Source organism: Lynx canadensis, chromosome B1, assembly GCF_007474595.2.
Source record: "Lynx canadensis isolate LIC74 chromosome B1, mLynCan4.pri.v2, whole genome shotgun sequence".
Classification (NCBI taxonomy): Eukaryota; Metazoa; Chordata; class Mammalia; order Carnivora; family Felidae; genus Lynx; species Lynx canadensis.
Genome location: NC_044306.2, coordinates 201,368,415 through 201,389,610, shown reverse-complemented (window position 1 = coordinate 201,389,610; position 21,196 = coordinate 201,368,415). Strand labels below are relative to the sequence as shown.

At 56.3% G+C, this 21,196-nt stretch overlaps 1 protein-coding gene across 2 annotated transcripts in view; it reads left to right on the top strand.

The window, feature by feature from the left end:
• Positions 1-21,196, top strand: part of PPP2R2C (protein phosphatase 2 regulatory subunit Bgamma) — a 128,491-nt gene that overhangs the window by 63,392 nt on the left and 43,903 nt on the right. For both annotated transcript variants that reach the window (XM_030314243.1, XM_030314244.1), the window contains exons 2-4: positions 12,882-12,979; positions 15,039-15,204; positions 17,472-17,584. In XM_030314243.1, coding sequence (XP_030170103.1) covers positions 12,882-12,979; positions 15,039-15,204; positions 17,472-17,584 — 377 coding nt within the window. The remainder of the gene's footprint in view (positions 1-12,881; positions 12,980-15,038; positions 15,205-17,471; positions 17,585-21,196) is intronic.

Below are 21,196 nucleotides of genomic sequence, written 5' to 3'. Positions count from 1 at the left end.
GCTGCCAGCCTGAGCAGAGAGGCCGGGACCCGTGGGCCCCAGGCGTGGGAGGACCCTGGCCAGCCAGCCCGGCCGGGCAGTAGCGGTCAGTCTGGGTCTGCGTCAGGCCCCCCTCGTCCTCTCCCACCGCGGCTTGTCATCCTGGCCCCCGGAAAGCACATTGCCGTTTCCAGAGCCCTCCAGCGTGGGCGGCTCTTAACACGACCATGGCACAGATGGGGCAACTGAGGCTCAGAGGGGCGAGATGACAGCCAGGAGAAGGTGGGGTTCATAACCAGGTCCCCCAACAGCAAATTCACCACACCTCAGCCCCCCTCCGTGTCGTGTAGAAATTCTTCCCCTCTGCGCTCTCTTTCAGTTTCCAGATAGTTCTGTCGGTTTGCGCGTAGAACAACAGCGTACCGCTGATTGCAGTGAACGGCCTTTGAGCAGTTGATTGTTTCTGCCACGCACTTTTGTATATGTTGCCTCAAGTCCTCACAGCCAACCCTGAGATAATAGCATTGTACCCACTTTAGAGATCGGGAAACCGAGGCTCAGGCAGCCCCAGGGAAGTGGGACTCCTGCTCCCAAACCTCCCAGTGCTTCGCCGGTGCTCTCAAATGTTGGGGCACGCCACAGGAGAACCTGTCAAAACGGATTCCAGGCACCCAGGATCTGATCCCCTGGGTCAGGGCAGGGCCCTAGGAGTCTTCATCTGTAGGGGAGCCGCCCAGGTGACCGTGCCGTGGGCTTTTCCAGGAGCTTGTGCTGTGAGGAAACGGGCAGGGAGTGGGTGGTGTTCTCTGAGTCCCTTTCACCTTGACCCTGTCCCGAGGCCAGCTGCTGGCCCCAGGCCACCTGGCCACCTTCGGGGCCCGCGGGGGGTCTGTGTGATTGAGGGGCGGTGCCTGGGGGCTCTGCTGGAGTCAGATCTGGGGAGTCGCCCCCGCTCTGAGCACAATCTGACCTGGCCTGGAATCGAACCCCGCCGCCTGACCGGGCCCTGCTGACCACAGGCAAATCCACAGCTGCCCCCCGCCCACCTTCCCCAAGCCCATCTGCCTCGCAGTCCCCCAGGCCAGCGGCTACCCAGCAGGGGCCCGTCTGACCTGGCAGGGAGGAGCCGGCAGCCACAGCCCCCGCCCTCCCTGGACCCTGCCCCTCGGGGGGCACCCACGGGAAGGCAGCACCGCCCTCACTCTGGCTCACAGCTGGCAGAGGTGGGTGCCGCCGTGGGTCAGGGGTCCCGGGGGGCAGGGCCATTCACAGGCTCCCAACCCCCACTCAAGCCTGCTGGCGCCTCTCCTGAGGAGCATCACCGTCACAGGAGAGTCTTACTCGGCTGAGAAAGGACCCAAGGCCACACGTGGGCGGGGACCTTGACCCCATGCCAGGCGAGAGAAGCCAGACACAGAAGGCCACACACTGCGTGATCCCAGTCACAGGAAGGGTCCCAAAGAGGCAAGGCCGCAGAGTCAGAAGACAGGTGAGTGGTTGGCAGGGAGTGAGGAATGGCCGCGGACAGGTACGGGGGCTCTCTGCGGGGTCACGGGAATGTTCTGGAATTAGGCAGCGGTGATGGTCGCACAACACAGCGGATCCACTAAAAACCACTGAAACGTGCAGTTTGAAGCGTGAACTTCGTGTTCTGTGAGTTCCGTCTCCGTTTTTACAACGGATGCTGAGATGAGAGCAGCAGCACCAAAATCATTGTGATGCCAACACATCCCCTAATAGCTGTGGAACCAGCGCGGAACCAGACAAGTGAGCAAGTGAGCCGCAGGGGTGAAGCAGGCTCCCGCCATCCCCGCTACTCCACCCTTTCCTGAGAGCCGCTCAGGTGGCCCGGCCTGCGCCCTGCAGGGAAGGGGCTCTGCCCGCCCCTGGAAGAGCTGGTCTCCCTGAGTGAGAGCCACACATAGGAGGAGCAGTAGTGATTAACCCCTGTCAGATCGCGGTGCCCCAGCCCGAGCTCCCTCCGCAGTTTCTGCTGTCACTTGGAGTCAAATTCCAAGTCCCTGCGCCCCCCCCCCCACCCCAGCTCACGTCCTGCCCCTTTTACCTTCATGCACATGCTGCCTCCTTGCTGACCTGCAACAGACCAAGCTGACTCCCGCCTCTCAGGGCCTTTGCACGTGCTGCTCTCCCGGATATCTGTGTGGCTGCCTCTCTGGCTTCCTTCGGGTCTCTGCTCAAATGCCCCTCCTCCAGGAAGTCTTCCCTGACCTACCCGACTAAAACAGCACCTCCTCTTCCATCCCCTTTACTTTTATTTTGCATCATAGCTCTTACCCCCTCCCCGGAAAAATAATCTAGATTTCTATGAAAACTTGCTTATTCGTGTCCTTTACTAGAGAGTGAGCTTCCTGCGGGGAGTGCACACTGCGGAGTTCCCTGTGTATGCAACCGTGCTTGGGATACAGTAGGCGCTCAATTACTGTTCTTTTTAAAAATTAAATTAAGTTCTTTATTTTTTATTTTTATTTTCTAATATTTTTTAATGGTTATTTATTTTTGAGAGAGAGAAACAGAGTGTGAGTGGGGGAGGGGCAGAGAGAGAGGGAGACACAGAATCCGAAGCAGGCGCCAGGCTCTGAGCGGTCAGCACAGAGCCCGATGCGGGCTCAGACTCACAGACTGAGAGATCATGACCTGAGTTGAAGTTGGACACTTAACTGACTGGGCCACCCAGGTGCCCCTAAAGTTAAATTTCGTATTGTAAAATAGACCCGAGATAAAATTTACCATGTTAGCCGTTTTTAAGCGTGCAATTCAGTGGCATTAAGTACATTTATGGTGTTGTGCAGCCATCCCCACTTTTCCATTTCTAGAACTTTCTCACCATCCCAAACAGAAACTCTACTTTTGGGGCAGTCTTTTATCCAGCAGCCCACCTTACAGACCTCAAACCCTAGCCAACGTTTCCCCTTTAAACAATAACTTAATAACTCTCCCCATTAGCTAACATTCTTTCGAGTGAATAAATGAGCGGTAGACGGATTAACTGAGTGCCTCCCCCGTGCTAAGTGATGGGCAGCTCAGCCTTCCAACCATCTTGGAGGGTGCGTGTGGTTATCTTTGTTTCCCAGGTGATCAGATGGACTCAGAGAGGTCGTAAGAGTGGGGTCTGAATTCAGATCTCCCACCTGTAGACAGTGACTGCCCCGTGGAGTAGCTATGCTGTGAGGACATAACGACACCGGCCCAGCGCCTCCCCCCGGGCCTCCCTCGGTCCCCCTCTCTCCCAAGGGCGTTATTCGAGCCCCATGTTCCCAGAGTCCCGGCTCTGGCTGGCTGACCACCGAGCAGCAGGCACATTTGGGGGCCACAATTCCTGGTGGCAATATCCCGTTTAACCTGGAGCTCTTGGGGCAGGTGCTGGGAGAATGGAATGATTTTTCAACCTTTAAAATTCATTCGTACTCAGCCCAGTTTAAATGTTTACACTCCTCGTCATCCCTTGGGTCTCCTGTGTGGGCATGCTTTTCTTTTATCAGGCTAGCTCTGGGGAGGGATACTCTTGGGGCTCTTGGTCCCGTGTAGTCCCCACCCCCACCCCCTCTGCCCAGGAGGGGGTGTGATTTTAGAGGGTGGTGACTGAATCCCAGGTGTGGGGTGGGACTGTAGCTCCTGTGTGACTCCAAGAGGCAGCAGGGCCGGCCCTGTCTCCCACCTGTGGGCAACTGGGGCCGGGCGCCCCCTTCCTGCCCTATGTGTGAGCTTTGGTCCCCGGCAGGCAGAACCTGGGGTCCTGGGCCTCCGGGCTGCATGGGTGGGAGGTGGTGGCGGCTGGGACCCTTGCACAAGGCCCTCCCCAACCCCCCCCCCCCCCCAGGCCCTTTGCATTTTCCTCCAGCCCCGTGAGCCGAGCACCTTCCGAGCAGACCCGCCCGGCCCGGCCACAGGGTCCAGCTTGCCCCACGTGGCTTCTGCCCACAGGCTGGGAGCTGCTCCCCCAACCCCCGCACCACGTTCAGGCCGCAGAAGGGAACTTCTCACAGACCTGCTCTGGGACGGGGGCTGGGTTTCTGCAGCAGGACTTGAAATTCAGCCACAGCGTGATCGTAGCTCCCAGTTGGTGCCAGGACCCCCCCTCCCCCACCCGGGGAGCCGGGTGCTTGCTCCCACATGAGCGCAGGTGTGCGAGGGGAGCTCAGCCACTCTGCGGTGGTGTGCCCGCCCTTTCATCAGACCTTAGGGAGTCATCTTCCCTGCCCTGGACGAGGCCTTGGATGGGTCCATGCTTGGATGGTTACCCTCATAAGTAGTCTGTTGTCATATACGCAGCAGTGACTGTCCGGTCCCAGGTGATGGTCCAGAAGCTGACCCAGAGTTGGCATTTTCCCTTCTTTGCCCCCACAGCAGCCTGCTGGTGCCGGAGGCCGACAGTGGGTAGGGGCTGGGTCTCCCGGCTTCTGCCTGCTGCCCCCAACCCCTGCCTGCTGGGAGGGCCACCAGGGGGATGGGCCACCTCCTACTTCTGGTGGCTTTTTCCACTCTAGGTGGACCTAGCAGGTGGATGCGCTGTCTGGTTCTCTTGTGGGTCCTTTCCTGGGTGTTCTGGAAGTTTCCTGCCAAACGTCTCATGCAACCCTTGACCCAGGCAGTCACAGCTATACATCTGGTGGCTTTCCTGGGCCCTGGCTGCAGTGGTCCTCTGCTCCTGCATTGTCCTTGCCCTTCTGGGAAGCCAGCAGACAGGACTAAGATGACCGATGCCAGCTCTCTCCTGTCCCCCGGAGTCACACGGGCATAGGCCATTGTGTCCCCAGCATAGCCAGACCCCGACACCCGGCTTTCCCAGTCTTGGGTCTGGGTCCGCTGCCCTCAGGAAGCATACTCTGGAGCTCTGCGAAGGTCACACTAGGCTTGGGAGGGAAGGTGTGGGTGGGGACCCTGGGGACCCTCCCCTCAGCACCTGCTTTTTCCCAGGAAATGTCTTCGCCAACCCCCACTCCCATTTTTGACCCCTTTAAACATCTTGAGAAAGTATCAGGCCTGGGGCCAAGTTCAAGGACTCTAGAGCCAGCCTGCCTGGGAGTAAGTCCCAGCTCTGCACACACCAGATGGGCAGCTTTTGGCAAGTTATTAATCCTCTCTGTGCCTCGATTTCTTCATCTGTACAATGGGAACAATGGCATCACTCCAGCAACTTGGGGGAGCTAAGAGGATTTAGTTCTGTGCGTGAAGTGCTAGAACACCTCCCGCAAGTTCCAAGAGGGTTTACTATCACCGTGGCCTGTCCTGGTCCAAGGGGTCAGGTCCTAGAGCTGGTTCTCAGGGCCACACACTGTCCAGGTTCTCAGAGCTCCTGCTGCCTTCGCTGTCCTGATCCCTGTCATATGGGGCCTCTGTGAGTCCTATGACATTATCCCTGTTTTCCAAGGGAGGAAACTGAGTCTCAGGGGATGGGACTTGCTGCCTCCCACCCCAAGGGCCGTCACAGGCCACCGTGACCTGAAGGAACCAGGTGTCAGCATGGAGGGCTCAGGGGCCTCCCCAGAGATGGGACATTTGGGCCGAGACCTGGAGAACCATCAGAGTTGTCTGGGTGAACCCGGAAGGGACGGCACTGTCGGCAGAGCACTGTGTAGACGAGGCCCCTTGGTGGGGGAGGGAGCGTGTGCCTGCCTGAAAACCTAGGCTGTTGTGGAGAGCTTTTTCTGCTCGGGAAAATCTCCCCTTTTAACTTTTTCTGATCGGGAAAGTCTTCCCTTTTAAGTGACCGTGCCGCCTCCAAAAACAGGTGATCTGCGGAGCAGAGCTGGGTGGGTGGCTGTTCTTCATTTTAAAGAGGCCGTGACGCGGCTCTGCCTGGCAACCCCCGTCCCAGTCAGCCCCTGCTGTGTAACAAACATCCCCAGAACTCAGTGGCTTCAAACAAGAAGCCTTTATTTTTGCTCCTGAGTCTGCAGGTCTAGTGGGTGTTCTTAGGCTGTGCTCACTCACACACTCGTGGTAGTTGTGGTCGGGAAGGTGCCTCTGCTGGTCCTGGTGGGCTGTGTCATTTTTGGGGACCGGCTGGCTGTAGACTGGCCCGGTGTGGCCTCCACTGCAGTGGCTCATCCCTGCCGCACATGCCTCTCGTCCTCCAGCAGGCTGGCCTGGGGGTTCGTGGTGGCACAGGGGTCCCAGAGAGCAGGCGCTGCGTGGCCTCGTGAGGCCCGGGCTTGGAGCCAGCACCTGTCGTGCCCACCCCATTCTTTTGGCCAAAGCAGGTCACAGGCCGTGCAGGGCCAAGGGTGGGAAAGTAGGCTCTACCTCGGGAGGGGAGGGGCTGCAAAGTCACCCCTCCCAGGGGAACCCAGAGAAGGTGCTGGGGAAGCCCGCTCACCCAGGGCTGTCCCAGGCTCACCCTGTCCCTGTCCCTGCCCCGCTGCCTGGCCTCCTTCCTCTCACTGAGCTTCCTTCTGCGGTAGGCGGGCGCCTCTTCCCTCCTCTTTCTGCCCACACCTCCGTCCTCATCAGCCTGACGCCTCTGACGATGCTAATTAAAGGCATTGCTCCCATCAGAAGGATCGGGCTGGGCTTTCTGAGGCCTCCCCTCTGCCGCGAGCCCCGACATCTGATGGGTCATTAATGGTGTCGACGGCACTTACGGTGACGGGCGGTGATGGACGAGCAGGGCAGGAGTCCCCCCCCACCCCAGCCCCCGCCCCCGCCGCCCCGACCAGCATCTTAAGCTCCCCTGCAGGTGTGTAGGCTTCTGCCAGAGTTTCCAGGGAACTTTCCAGGCCACAGAATCATTTGATTTTCACATAAACCCTAGGAGAACTGTGGCCAGACAGGGATGACAGTTGTGGCAACCGGGGCTCAGAGAGGGTGAGTGATTTGGGTGAGGTCACACAGCTAGTACACACCAGGGCTCGACTGGAGTATCTTCCTCTGGCGACAGTCACAGCAGATACCCTGGAGATCCGCGGGCTCCTGCCCCCACGTGGCACCAGCCGGAGCCACAACCCGGGGTGCAGCCCGTGTCCTCCAGGGCTGGCGTGTGTGTGGCCTCTTGTGTTAGCTCTGTTCTCCCTCGGTGTCAGTTGTGGCGGCCGAGACAAAGGGCCACGAGCTCAGTGGCCTAAAACAACAGAGATCCCTTCTCTCGCCGTCTGGAGGCTGGAAGACTGAAAGCAAAGCATCGGCAGGACCGTGCCCCCCCTGAAGCCTCCAGGGAGGAACCTGTCCCCCAGCTTCTGGTGGTGGCCGGCACTTTCCCATGTTTCTTGGCCTCCGGATGAGTCTCTCCAGTCTCTGCCCTGTTGTCATATGGCCTTCTCCCTGTATGTGTGTGTGTGTCCCTGTGAAATCACATAGGCTTCTTGGTAGGACACCAGTCATTGGATTTAGGGCCCACCGTAGTCCAGTATGACCTCATCTCAACTCGATCATCTGCAAAGATGACCCCAATAAGGTCACAGTCACAGGAGGTTAGGACTTCAACATATTTGGGGGGGGGCTCCAGTTCCCAATGTGGACCTTGTCACTTGGCTGGTCACATCCAACACCACCTCTGATTCTCCCTAAGCCCATACTGGGCCACAGCGTGGCTTTCTGGCTCCCCGGACCGGGCGGCTCTGGGCTTCCCCTGCTGGCACTGCATGGTGGCCATTTCCAGGGAGGTGACAGGTGTCTCCTGGTGCCGTGGCCCAAGCTGCCGCTTCCAGCCTTGCCTTTGGAGGAGCCGAAGGAGAAGGAAGAGGCGACCTCTCAAGTGGAAAGGCAGCATGGGCTTTCGTGGGATTTTTCTTCACCCGTGACAGGGTGACTCGGAGCCACCACTGGCTTGTCAGGCGGCTTGGCAGCCCTCACTCAATGGCTGAGTGGCACTGTGAGACCCTGTGGTGTGGGTGCAGGGACACACTGCACAGGCCCTGCTGCATATGTGACCTTGGGCAAGCTCCTTGCCTCTCGGTGACCAAGGTCGCTTATCTGTAAAGAGAGAATGATGATAGGATAGTAGGACTGTTCTGAGATTGGATTTCTGGCCCCTGGAAGGCCTTAACTGAAATGTCTTCGTTTGCTTTTCGTTCTTGAGGAGTACGTCCACTGGATACAGAATTCTGCGTTCACCGGCTTTTGAATTCTCATTCAGCCCTTTGAACGTCTTCTGGACTGCATCCTTTCTGATGAGAAATCGTCAGTCATTGGAGGCCTGATGCGTCTGAATGTGACATGGTTTTCTTCCAGCCACTTACAAAATTCTATCACTAATTTGGTCCTCAGTCGTTCAACAGTTAGGTGTGGCTTTCTTTGTATTTATCCTCTCTGGAGGTAACTGAGCTTCCGAAATGTGTCGCTGGTGCCTTTTCCCGTATGGGGGATTTTTTTCAGCCGTTGTTCCTTGAAGTCTTTCTCCTACTCTATTATCTCTCTCTCCTCTCCTTCTGGAATCGCAACTACGTGTGTGTTAGACATTTGACATTGACCTGCAGATCCCAGAAGATCTGTTCTTTTTTTTTTTTTTTTTAATTTATTTTCTCTCTCTTTACTTTGAGTAATTCATATTGAGGTATCTTCAAGTGTAGTAAGTCTACTGTCACCTCAGATTTTCTGTTAAGCAATTCAGTGGTCTTCTGTTTCAGACACTGTATCTTTGCAGTTCTAGGATGTTCATTTGGTTATTTAAAAAATAGTCTCAGTGTGCCTGGGTGGCTCAGTTGGTTGAACCTCCACCTTTGGCCACAATCTTACCGTTTGTGAGTTGGAGGCCCACATCAGGCACTTTGGTGTCAGCAGAGCCAGCTTCGGATCCTCTGGCCCCACCCCCCTGCCTCTCTCTCTCTCTGCCTCTCCCCCCTCAAAAAATAAACATTCAAAAAAAATTAAAAAAAATAGCACCCTCAAAAAAATAAAATAAAATAGTTTCTATTTCTCTGTTGAAATGTCCTTTCTTCTCAGTCAGCGGGAGCAAATTTTCCTTTGCATCCTTTGAGCATAGTTATAATACCTACTTTAATTTTTTCATTTGCCAGTTCCAACATCCGGGGCATTTCATGGCCAGTTTCCATGAATCATTTTTATATTAAGTATGGGTGATGCGTTCGTATTTCTTTGTATGTCTTCATATAATTTTGGATTCTGTCCTGGGCGTTGTGAATGATGACATTGTAGAGATTCGAGATGTTTTTTATGTCCCTCCAAAGAGCATTTTTTTTGTTTTATTTTGTGTTTGCGAGCAGTTAACTTGGTTGAACTCAACTGTAAACCCCATCTCCGGGGTGATGGACAATAGCACAGCCTCAGGTCACTTCTTTTAGCCATCGCTGGGTTGCTTGGAATCTGTCATACGCATGTGTGTTTTGTAGCCAAAGATTTGGGCAGAGTTTATATGCTGCATTTGGGGACTTCCTCAGTCACCCTCCTTTCCAGAATTTACTCCCTCACTTTCCAGCTGCTAGGATTTCCCCAGTCCCTGCCTTCTGATTTATTGAGCCTTAAGAGTAGGACTTTATGTCTGAGTTTCAGTAGCCCCATGGCACAGACTGGGGCCTGTCCTCAGCCATGAAAATAGGAAACTTATCCAGTGAGTTTCAATTGCTGATTTTTCTGCAGGTTCCACCTGTACTTGGTTCCCTCCAATGCCTCAGGCAGTTGTGTTTTGTTGTTTCATCTGTTGAGGTTTTATCGTCGCTATTGGTGAGAGAGTTGATCCAATAGGAGCCGCCAGCTATTTCCAGAAGCAAAAACTTCTATGGAGAGATTTAGAACAGTGCCTGGAAAACAAGCACTTTAAGAACGTGAGTTCATATTATTGACCACACTGCTGGGTTCCCTTCTGTGGTCAAGGTGAGAGGCAACCTGGACAGGGACCACCCCCATGTAGGAAGGGGTCCATATTCAATGAAGGACCCACAGTGAGCATGAGACTGTAGTTGTAGGAGAGACCGCTGAACTGGGGTGCAGGGGTGGTCTCCAGGAGGGCTTCCTGGAGGAGGTGGTATTGGGACTGGATATGTGTCAAACATTCCAAGATGAGAGACTTTCTGATTTCAAGGTTTTATTGATAAGATTTTCCAGCTCTCAGGGGAAGTAACCTTGCCTATGGCAACCCCTAGAAGATACTTCCTGTAGCAATAAATAGATGTGAAACACCCACCAACCTGAGGCCTGAGGGAGCGGTGCCATGGTCTGCTTGCTCCGTAAGTGTTTGTGCGATGGGACTAGTGGGGCTGGAGGTCGGGATCCCCAAATCCGCACAATGAAGTTGAGCCGCCATTCATCCCGCACACTTCTGGGCTGGCCACGGCAAAGTGGGTGGAGGCCAGAAGCAAGGCCGAGAAGGAACTTTCGTTTCTCCGTGCAGTAAATTTTAGTAACTCATCCTCGCTCAGAGTCGCGATCCTTCCTCCTGGACCCTCACACCCCGTAGTCCCACTGGAGCTTCCAATCCCGGGCAGACGCTATTATAGCCAAAACACTGAGGCTCAGAGAAGTGGCGTGACCAACCCAAGGCCACACAGCCAAGACGCTGGAGCCCAGACTCCAACCCAGGACTTCAGACTGGCCCGTGAGCAGCTCGGGAGGTTGTCCCCAAGCAGGCGCCTCCACGTCTCCGGCTGCCAATGGAAAGAATAGTTGTGTCCCCCTCAGGGGCTGGCATGAGTCTCAAAGGAGGCAGTGGATGTGAAAGTGACACATAAATTGTAAATTGCCTGCAGATGTTAGCGTCTGTTACTGTGGAAACCGCCCAGCATTTAAGGACTGCGTTCGCTCTGGGCACCGGTGGTCACGTTGGCGTTTTAATTTAATAGCATTGTTATTCTTCCGTCATGAAAATAATATAAATTATGCATATGTCCAAACTCATCAACTTGGATACATGAAATATGTCCATTTTTATGTATCGCTTATACCCCAAGAAAACTATTAAAAATACACATCCATTACAGAAAATTGAGAAAATGTAGAAACGTGGAAAGAGAAACAAAAATACTTTATTTCAACCATCCCAAAGCGCCCTGTGCCATCGTGGTGGGGAATCGTTCTTCGGCTTCTCTTTCCTCTGCCCGGTGTGTTTGGCATTTAGCACGGCTGTGATCATTGGTCTATATAATTAAAAACACTTTATGCACAATTTCGTACCCTGCTCTTTGCCCCTTAGGGGCTGCTGATACGACGTAGCGGGAACCCAGCTCTGAGGGCTCTGGTTCCGCTGGTCGGGGTTCGGGGCTGGCTGCCCCACGGAGGGCCCGGCCCTTTCCCAGCTCCGGGCTCCGCAGGCATTTACATGTTCCCGTACAGCCGCTCTCGCTGTCTTGTCTTGTCTTTCTAAGTTCAATGAAATGTGCCTTTATCTTGATCGATGAAAATGTCCAGCCCATCATCCCGCTTCGAAACCACCTTTTCTCTTCTCTTTTCTTTTGCTGTCAAAGCCGGCATTTACCTATGGCTCCGGTGGCCATTGCAGGCCGCAAGCGCCTCTAAAAGGCACCGGTTGGAAAAGCAAAGGGCGTTTATTGAATAGAAATGCAAAAATCACTTGAGGTCTTGAGTAAGAGGTGGCCGGTGCTTTTGAGAAGCAGCAAGGAGCCCCGTGTGAGTGGAAGAGGGAGGTGGGCAGGAGGGGAGATGAGGTGGGTGGGGGGGGGGAGAGGTGTTACCTTTTACTGAGTGAAAAACAAGACGTAACAACAAACATTTTTTTTTTTTTTCCTGGCGCATCTGCAGATCTGCTGAACTAGGCTGGGTTGGGCTGGGTAAGTGGGGAGGCAGGGGCCCTCCTAGGGGCTGACTCTGCTGCGTCCCTCCCCCTCCTCCTGGGACCTTGGGCTAGCGCAGGCAGGTCCTTCTGGAAGCGGGAGGGGTTCTGGATGGTGGCTTGTCTGCTGGTGTCCCATAGGCCAAAGGAGATCACACGGCCAAGCCCAGAGTCCGGGAGGGAGGGGGTCTGGGAGGGGTCTGGCTGGGGCTTGCCCAGCCCTCAGGGGGAAGGCAACACCAAGTTCTGTGCGGGTGCAGGAGGGGAGTGACTATTTGGGCTTCCGATGCGGTCTGCCTCTGAGGACCAGAGACCACTCAGGCTTTAGACCACTCTGAGACCTTTGCTTTTTACCCTGAGGTCAGATGGGTTTCGGGTGGGCCCCCTCTTGCTGTGCTGGGGCTAGCTTATAGCGGGAGCAGGGACGAAGCCAAGAGGTCCTTTCGCGGGCTGTCAGAATCTTGCGGGGGCGAGAGGTGGGGAGATGTGGGTGGAGACTGGGTGTATTGCAAAGGCCGAGCCAGTAGGACTGGACGGGGCAGGGGAGAGGGGCAGAGAGAAAGGGGTCACAGAGACTCCCAAGGCTGGGGCCCGACCGGGGCTGGGGGGTATGGAGCTGCCACCACCTGAGAGGGAGGCTGCAGAGGGAGGCTTCGGGAGGGAACAGCGTCTGGTTTTGTGGACCCGCGGAGGGTTTCGGGCACACTCTGGCAGCTGTGGGAGAACCGGGCAGGGGCTGTGATCATAGCTGTGGTTTGTCGGAAAGTAGGTCCACCGTGCTAAAGCCGGATCAGAGATTCTGGTGCCTGCAGAGTCCGGGCCAGGAATGTGAAGCTTAAGGGGGTCCCACTGATGGGGGGGGGGCTCATGCGGGGCAGGGCTGACCACAGTTGGTCCCAGGGGCCCCCAGAGTAGGGCTAGTGTCCAATTTGTAGCCCGGTCTCCCGGCCAGCACGTGAAACCCCCAAACTGCCTCTGGAAGCACGAGGGGGACAGAGTAAAGCCCACGGACGGGTCCTGCAGCCAGCGGGGAGGGGACAGGGGGACCACTGGCCCCTCGTCAGGGCACCTGACCCTCGGGCTCCTGCTTCCAGATGGTGGCACAGCCCAGGGGTGCGTTCTGTGCGGGTGGGTCCTAGTTCTGTGGACCTGCACAGTCCTGGGGTCCTAACGAGCCACGCCTTCCTGTCTCTCCCCCCCACAGCTGATATCATCTCTACTGTTGAGTTCAACCACACCGGAGAGCTGCTGGCCACAGGCGACAAGGGTGGCCGGGTCGTCATCTTCCAGCGGGAGCCAGAGGTGCGGCCGGACCTGGTGGTGGCGGGAGGGGGGCTACACCCAACGCGGGCCCTTGCTCATTCTGCCCGGGATCCCCGAGAGGCACTCAGGACGGGCTCTTGTCCTGGCATAAGGCTGAGATTACTGCCCTGTGCCTGGGTGAGCCGGCGCTGTCCCAGCCAGAGGTGGGGGGACAGGAGGACTGGGTTTTCTGCAGGGGTCAGGCGGGGGTTGGCGATGAGGCTCAGCCCCAGGCCTCGCCCTGGTGAGGTTTGTTGTCCAGCAGAATTCCGGGTAAGACCGGAGTGGCCTGGATCAGCCTACCCGGGGTGGGGGGTGGGGGGTGGGGGGTGGGGGGTGGGGGGTGGGGGGGGTACTGTTTCTGAACCACTGAAAGAAGCCTCATGATAAAAAGGCCCCCACTTGTTGAGTACCTACTGTGTGCAGTCCCCTTGCTATGCTCTTTAAGGACGTTTCTCATTTCCTCTCCACTGCCCACCCCAGAGGGTGGGGACCGACACCCATTTTACAGACGAGGACACTTGGAGAAGTCGCCCAGCCAGTGAGCAAAGACCAGGGATTGAAATCAAGACGCCAGCCTGCCTCCAAGGGGTGGGAGGGGGGAGGGTGGCATCCCACACACCAAACCCGTGCAGGGATTAGATGCTGAAGACAGGATGGTGAAAACCGAGGGGGTCGGGGAGGGGAGGGGGAAGGGAGAGGAGAAAGAGAAGAGGAGGAGGGGCGATTGAGAAGGAGAGAGGGGAGGAGGGAGATGTTGCAGACGCAACCCTGCTCCATCCAGTTCCGGACCTGATTGAGGTCAGACTTCACCGTGCTCACCCCCGTCAGCCTCCTCACGACAGCCCCAGTGGCACAATCAGGGGCCATTAGTGGTCTCATTTCACAGATGGGGAGACCGGAGCTCAGAGGGTGTGAAATAGCTTAGCAAGGACACATAGCCAGAGAGTGGACAGCTGAAAATCGGTCACCCGTGCACCGTGGCCGGAGCGTGCTGATTTCACGGGGACCAGGGTAGCCGGCCGGGGATCGCAAAGCTCCTTTTTGCAGAAAGAAATTAAATCGCAAGATGCAAGTTTCTCAACTCTGAATTTTTCTCCTGTTAATGGTTTTCTTTATCCTGGTCCCGCTGACCTTCGTTGTGGGCAGCGCTCACGGGACAGAAAGGGAGTTAGCCAGGCATCCAGGGGAACTTGAAAGCTTTCCGGAAGCAGGACAGGTGTGGAAACATAGCAGTAGATGCTTTTGGAGAAAGCGAACAGGAATCTTGAAATCGCGCGTGGTGGAATGTCTCCGCTTTGCTCCCAGGCAGGTTATACTTCTGGTAGAAGCTTCATGTTGTCACATAAACTGAAATCGTCTGCTGGGACAGTTGTCCCTCTGCCCGCAATGGATTCCCCACCGCACTGTGTTGAGGGATCTACCTCGAGGGTCCGTGTTGGGAACTCGCTGCCTAAACCGGGGTGGGCCTGCCGAGGAAAGTCGCGGGGACGTGACCGGCATTGCGGGATATTCTGCCACAGTGTAGTATCTGTTCCAGAGCACGTTCATTCCTCAGGTCAGGCCTCCTGAGTTGGACACTCAGACTGGAGGTGCAGGCCAGAGCCTTGGCCTTGGTGTCAGACCTCAGAGGCACGGGTGACAGCACCTAGTGGACACATGGCCTTGGGCGGGGGTGGTCAGCTCATCTCCAAGCCTCCGCTTTCCCACCTGTAAAATGGGGAGACTCACGGTGCCCACCGCAGAGGGGCCGTGAGGCTAGAACAAGACGAGGAGTGAGAAGCACTTAGCTCAGTACCCCGCACGTAGTAGGTGTTCATCAAATGCGATGAGGTAGCCCGGTTGCTGCTGGTTTTACTTATTGGACAGAGAAGGAGACAGGGCTTGGTTTCCTTTGACCCTGGCATCGGGCCTGCGAGCTCTGCTGGACACGGGCCGCCTGGCAGTCGGGCTCTCTGAGGGTTTGGTCAGTGCGTCCCTCACCCCTGCCTGGGGGGCTGCTCCCACCCCACCCCTGCCATTCTGGAGCTCAGGTGTCCTCGTCTGGGTTTTCTTGCAGAGTAAAAATGCGCCTCACAGCCAGGGCGAGTATGACGTCTACAGCACCTTCCAGAGCCACGAGCCGGAGTTTGACTATCTCAAGAGTCTGGAGATAGAGGAGAAAATCAACAAGATTAAGTGGCTTCCGCAGCAGAATGCCGCCCACTCCCTGCTGTCCACGAACGGTGAGGGGCCGCCCGCCTGGGCCCGCCCTGGGCCGTCAAGTGCTCTTTCCCACCTCGCTTAGGTTGTGAGCATTTTCCCAGGTCCCGAGAACCCCAAAATCATATTTTGAGCAGCGCGTGAATTCCCTGCGGTGACCCCGCTGTGTCTTAGCCTTTTCCCGTGGCTGGGCATGAGGCTCGTTCCCACTATTCCAAGCAGCTGAGTCAGGAATGGCTCCGTGATTACTTTTTTTCGGGGGGCCTGGGGGGAGCTCGATAGTCCCAGTGAAGGAGGCAAGCTTAGGTCTTCTGCAAGAGTGCGGCTGCCACTCTTGGGGGTGGGGTGGGCTGCAGGACGGGCACGGATTTAGGAGCCTGGCTGGCCACCTGACCCTTCTGCCCCAGGGAGAACGCGTGCGCCCCCAGGCCCCCGGCTTCCTGGCCAGACTCCTTGCTTCCCTGAGCCTCGGTTTCCCCACCTGGGCAGCAGGGTGCATGCAGCTCCCTCCCTTGTGTTGTGGTGAGGGTGATGGGAGGTGATGACCCCCCCCCCAGCACCCTGAGACCAGCCAGTCCTGCTGCAGTGTGCGTGAGCCTCACAAGGCGACACCACCCGTCTCCTCCATCAGAGCCCAGACTCGGTGCGGCTGCTAAGGCATCCTTGAAATGGCCCAGACTCAACCCCACCGACCCAGCCTTGTGCCCAAAGGCTGCCCTCCCTGCCCCTCGCCTGGCCACCCAGCCCTACCATCCATCCTTATCCCGGAGACCTCCACTGGGTGTCACCTTCCACTGAGCCCTCGCTGACGTCTCGGCTGAGCCTGGGGTCCCTCCTGCGGTCGGTCCCGGCCCCTCCCTGCCCCAGGCCTGCCCTCCAGGAGCTCCCGCTGTCCTCGTCCTTCACTGTGCCACGTGCACGATCTGAGACCCCCTCAGGGGTGCCTGGCACGGGGTCATGTTCAGCCAGCACTGGAGCAGAGGCAGCGTGGACCTCCCCAAGGACGGGAGACCCTAATGTGGTTCACATCCTGGTCCTGCCACTTCCCCATCTGAACTGTGATGGGTGTGCCTGCCTCGCGGGGGCCCTGGGAGGACGGAGTGATGTGAGGCCACAGTGGGTTTAGAGCAGGGCCGGAGCTCCTGCGCCGCACGCACGGTTACCCTCTACCCGTGGGAACAGGGTGCGTCATTCTCCTCCTGCCCTTCTGGAGGGAAGGCAGCTTTAGAAGCTCCCTACCCTCCCACTCTCAGAGCTGCTCACCACCCCCCCACCTCCCGGGTTTAAATCCCAGCTGCTCCCTTTGCTAACGCATGTCTTTGGGTACATATCAAGGGTTTAGTCATCTCAGTCGTCTCCCTCTTCGTTCTCCTGAGCCTGACGGTGTGTGTTTGAGGCACAGAAGTGGCTGGCGTTCTGCAGAGAAACGGGACCGAGGCGTGTGGACGGATGTAACATGTAGATATAGATACATAGAAAGAGGCTTACTTTGAGGGGTTGTCGCACGTGATTGTGGGGGCCGGCAGATCCACAATGTGCAGGGCTGGCTGGAAGGCTGGAGACCCAGGGAAGAGCTAACGTGGCCGCTCGAGTCCGAAGGCCATCTGCTGGCAGAATTCCCTCTTCCTCAGAGGAGGTCAGTCTTTTGTCCTTTACGGCCTTCACCTGATTAGATGAGGCCCACCCACACAATGGAGGCCAGCCTGCTTTCCTCTATAGGTTTAAATGTTAATTCCATCCAAAAAAAAAAAAAACCCAAAAACCTTCAGAGCAACACGCACCTACGTTTGACCAGATACCAGGGTAGCCTGGCTTCGCCACGTTGACATATAAAAGGAAGCATCACAGCTACTACGTGACCTTCCTGATATTCGTGGCAGGATTTCAGAGAAGTGAGGCCACTGGGAACCTGCCCTCTGGATGGGCAGGGTGCTGCTCAGAAATGTGGGTCACCCTCCTTTGTCTGCCGCTGCGGAGCCTAAAAAATGAGAAACTGCAGTGGTATGCTCTGTCTGGACGTGGCTTTAGACTTGGCCGGCTGCCCTCAGAGGTGCCTTCCCTTTTGACCCGGGAGTTGTCCCTTGGGATCAGTTGTGAGGGGGCAGAGATCGAGGACAGATACCCCGTTCACGGCCGTGTTCAGCGCATGGGTACACAGGAGAAAGAACCTGCCTGTCCGAGAGCAGGACCCCGGTCAGGTGATTCCCGGATCAGCGCTCCCCTACCTCGTGGCCCGTTCCCTGTGCTGGTGTTCATCACGTATCCCGTTTCATTTGCTTTGTTTTTAAAGATAAAACTATCAAGTTATGGAAGATTACGGAACGAGATAAGAGGCCCGAGGGATATAACCTAAAAGATGAAGAAGGGAAGCTTAAAGACCTGTCCACGGTGACGTCGCTGCAGGTGAGATGTGGACCACGGAAGGTTCCAGCAAACGGGAAGCGGCGCATGCTTCTGTTGTTAAACGGGGAGGATTTTAGGACTCGGAGGGCCTTTGAGATTTTTTGCCAGAGCCGGGTTCAGGTCCTGGCTGGGCTGCTTACTCGTGGGGTGGCTGCGGGCTTTCTCCCTGCTGGAAGCCTCCGTTTCCCCACCAACAGAGCTGGGATGGTCATGTTTCTCCCGGAAGTGTTGTGCGGATGAGGCGGGAGTGATGCATGTCCAGGAAGCGCTTGTGAACTGCAGCTGTGGGTGCAGAGCAAGTTCTAGAACCCCTTGCTACACCGAGGGGGAAACTGAGGCCCAGAGAGAGGCAGCAACTCCCCCAAAGCCGCTGCGCCGAATGAGTGGCAGAGCCAGGAGAGGAGAACCTGGGAGGGGAGCTTTGTGCGGATCCCAAGCCCTTTGTCGAGGGACCGAGGGAAGCCTGGAAGGCACGGTTCTCCACAGCCGGTATGGAGGCTCGACCCAATGCAGTTGTCTTAAAAGAGGCCGGGGAGGTTAAGATGCAGGGCCTTGCTGAGGCCACCTCCTGTCCCCACATGCTTAAAAGGCAAAAGAGCTCCTCTTTCTTCCGGGGAGGGGTGTGAGACATGGCAGAAAGGGTAGGGGAGTCCCAGGATCTGGGTTCCAATCCTGCCTCGGCCACCTCCTGGCGGTGCGCCCCTGGGCAAGGCTCTCCGCCTCCACGAGCCTCCGACTGCTGATCTGGAATGAGAATAAGCACTTCCGTGGCGAGCGCTGTGTCTTCCGGGCACTCTGCCTGTAATGACTCAGTCCTAGAACGTGGGCACATGATTATCAGCCCCGTTTTACAGATGAAATGAGAGCTGAATCCAAACCCAGGGAAGTCGGGCTCCAAGATAGGCCTCCCGGTCTCCTCCGTGAAGCGGGAATGAGACCCCCACCTCGTGGGAGAGCCACGGGAATGGTTAATGGTGTCCTGCTGGAGGACTCCGTGAAAGTCTGCCCCTGTCCTTCTCCAGGGGGGCAGGAAGCCTGCTGAGGCCATCTCGGCTGTCCCTGGCTTCTAGAACTGAGCCTGGAACATAGTGAGTGGGTGCTTTGTTCACGTTTGTTGAAGGCGATGCTGGTGCACGGCTAATTTGGGTTTATTCATTCATCACACACTTGGAAGCACCTACTATGTGCCCAGCCCTGCTCTAGGCACTGGGAGGCCTCAGTGAAACAAAGAGCCTAAGGGAGGGATTGGGTCTGAGTTGGTGTCCCTTGCTCCTGGGATAGGCCGGGCTCAGAGCAAGCGGCCTGAGTCCCGTGCAGGTTCCATGTTCTAGCCAATGTGGAAAGGCTGGGTCACATCATCCGAGCTGCCTGTCCTCCTGGGTGAGGAGGACACAATTCACAACGACAGCTGTCCGCTCCAGGAGGACAGTGGCGAGGCCTGGCGTGGGGGTGTTAGCGCCTCCCGCGGGCTCCCCAGCCACTCCAGGTCTACTCGATGCTGGTCAGGTGGCTGTAGGCAGGGCCCTGGGCTGTGTGCCTCAGTCTCCTTGTCCGCAAAATGGGGGCGGTGACTCACCTTCTCTGAAACAGCTTAGCATACGCGCTCCCTAGGTGTCCGGCAAATTGTCGTTAAATATGGAACGGTAATCAGTGTTGTTCCCGAGATGGAGAAATAAATATTTAAACATACTGGCCTCTAAATGACTCGCAAATTGTGCAAATAAATTCTGAGAAAGTCAGGAGGCCAATTAGCTTCAACATTGACTAATGGGAGTGACGGTGTCCCCCGCCCCACCCCCCAGCCCCACGAAAGTGTATGAGGGTTTCATCTGGTGGGAAGGATACAATTATCACCTCTTGATGGGCCTGGCATTTGCGGCAGAGCCGGGGGCCCACGGGAATCGGGTTTATTTCCCTCTCAGCATCTGAGACTTTGCTCTGTATTTCACTCACGTCCCCAGATGGCCCTTAGCCGTCCCTTGAGGCTGGGGGAGAAAGGAGAAGGAACGAGGGCATTTGGGTCTTTCCTCGACTCACCTCTTCCGTGTGTCCTCCCATGTCACCCAAGCCGCCCAGCCCTGTGCACCTCTTGACGCGATCCCTGCCACTCATGCTGGAGGCTGGCGCTGTTATTTACTAACGGACTACTCTGTCCTTGGCCCTGTGCTAGGTCCCTGGGTGTCAGGCACATGGAGTCACCCCACACTGGTGGTCAGTGCTGTGACAGACGCACAGGGAGGCCTTTCTCTACCTTGTTGATTTGGCGTACTCCTATTCATCCTTTAAAACCCTGTTCGCCTTCTCCTCTGTAAATCATCCTTCTGCGCACTCCAGCCTTCTGTATCCACAGTGTTCTGTCCTTAGTGTTTATGTGACGGCCCTCCTGCCTCTCACCTTGACTAGACTGTGGCTTCTGGAAGTGTTGGAAGGCGGGGAATGTTTTATTCATGAGACACCCAAACCTTCAGGGCATATTTATTTTCACTCTTCCTCTCCTTTAAGGAGAGGCTTTCAGTGGCTTTGAAATATGGTTTGGGGGTGGCAGTGAATGGCTGGAGCCCTGATGTAGCCCAAGTCCGACGGGAGGAAACAGTGTGGCCAGAAGGAGGGGAAGTGGACTGAGATCCAAGACTTTGCGAGGCCAGTGGCGCTCTGACCTTCTCCAGCAGCAGGTGTGACGTGAGAGAGTCCAGGGGTCCCCGAGGCAGACGGTAGCTGTGCTTTGAGGGAAGGGAAGATTAGGAGCTGATCCAGAATAGCTGACACATGGGGAGATGTGCAAGGCGGAGGGCCCCCTAAGAGGCCCGGGCACACGGACATCACCTCCCAGGCCGAGAGCCTAGAAGCTCGGGCACAGAGCCGGCGACACAAGAATGGCCCAGAACCAGGCAGACAGGTGCGCCAATGTGGCACACACCCACACTCATGCACACACATGCACACTCGCGTGCCCCACTCACATGAACACTCACACACCCATGCTCGCACATGCACACGTAGGCACATGCATATACTGGTACACACCCACATTCATATACCCACACATATGCCTGTGTGCACATACTCATACACGCATGCACGCACACACATGCATATACTTGCACACACCCACGCTCGTGCACACACACACCCATACACTCGCACATATGCACACACTCTTACACATGCATGTACACGCAGGCACACACATGTAAATGCATGCACACACACATATAGTTGTACACACCCCCATTCATATACCCACGCATATGCCGATGTGCACATACTCTTATACACGCATGCACATGAATATACTTGCACACACCCACACTCGTGCACACACACCCATACATCGCATATATGCATACACTCTCTTACACACACGCATGCACACACATATACTTGCACACACCCACATTCATGCACACACCCATACACTTGCACATGTGCATATGTGCACACGCACTCCATACATTCGCACATATGCACATACTCTTACACACATGCATGCACACGCAGGCACACACATGTACATGCACGCACACACACATAGTTGTACACACCCACATTCATGTGCACACACACCCATACACTCGCACGTATGTATACGTGCACATGCACTCCATACACTCG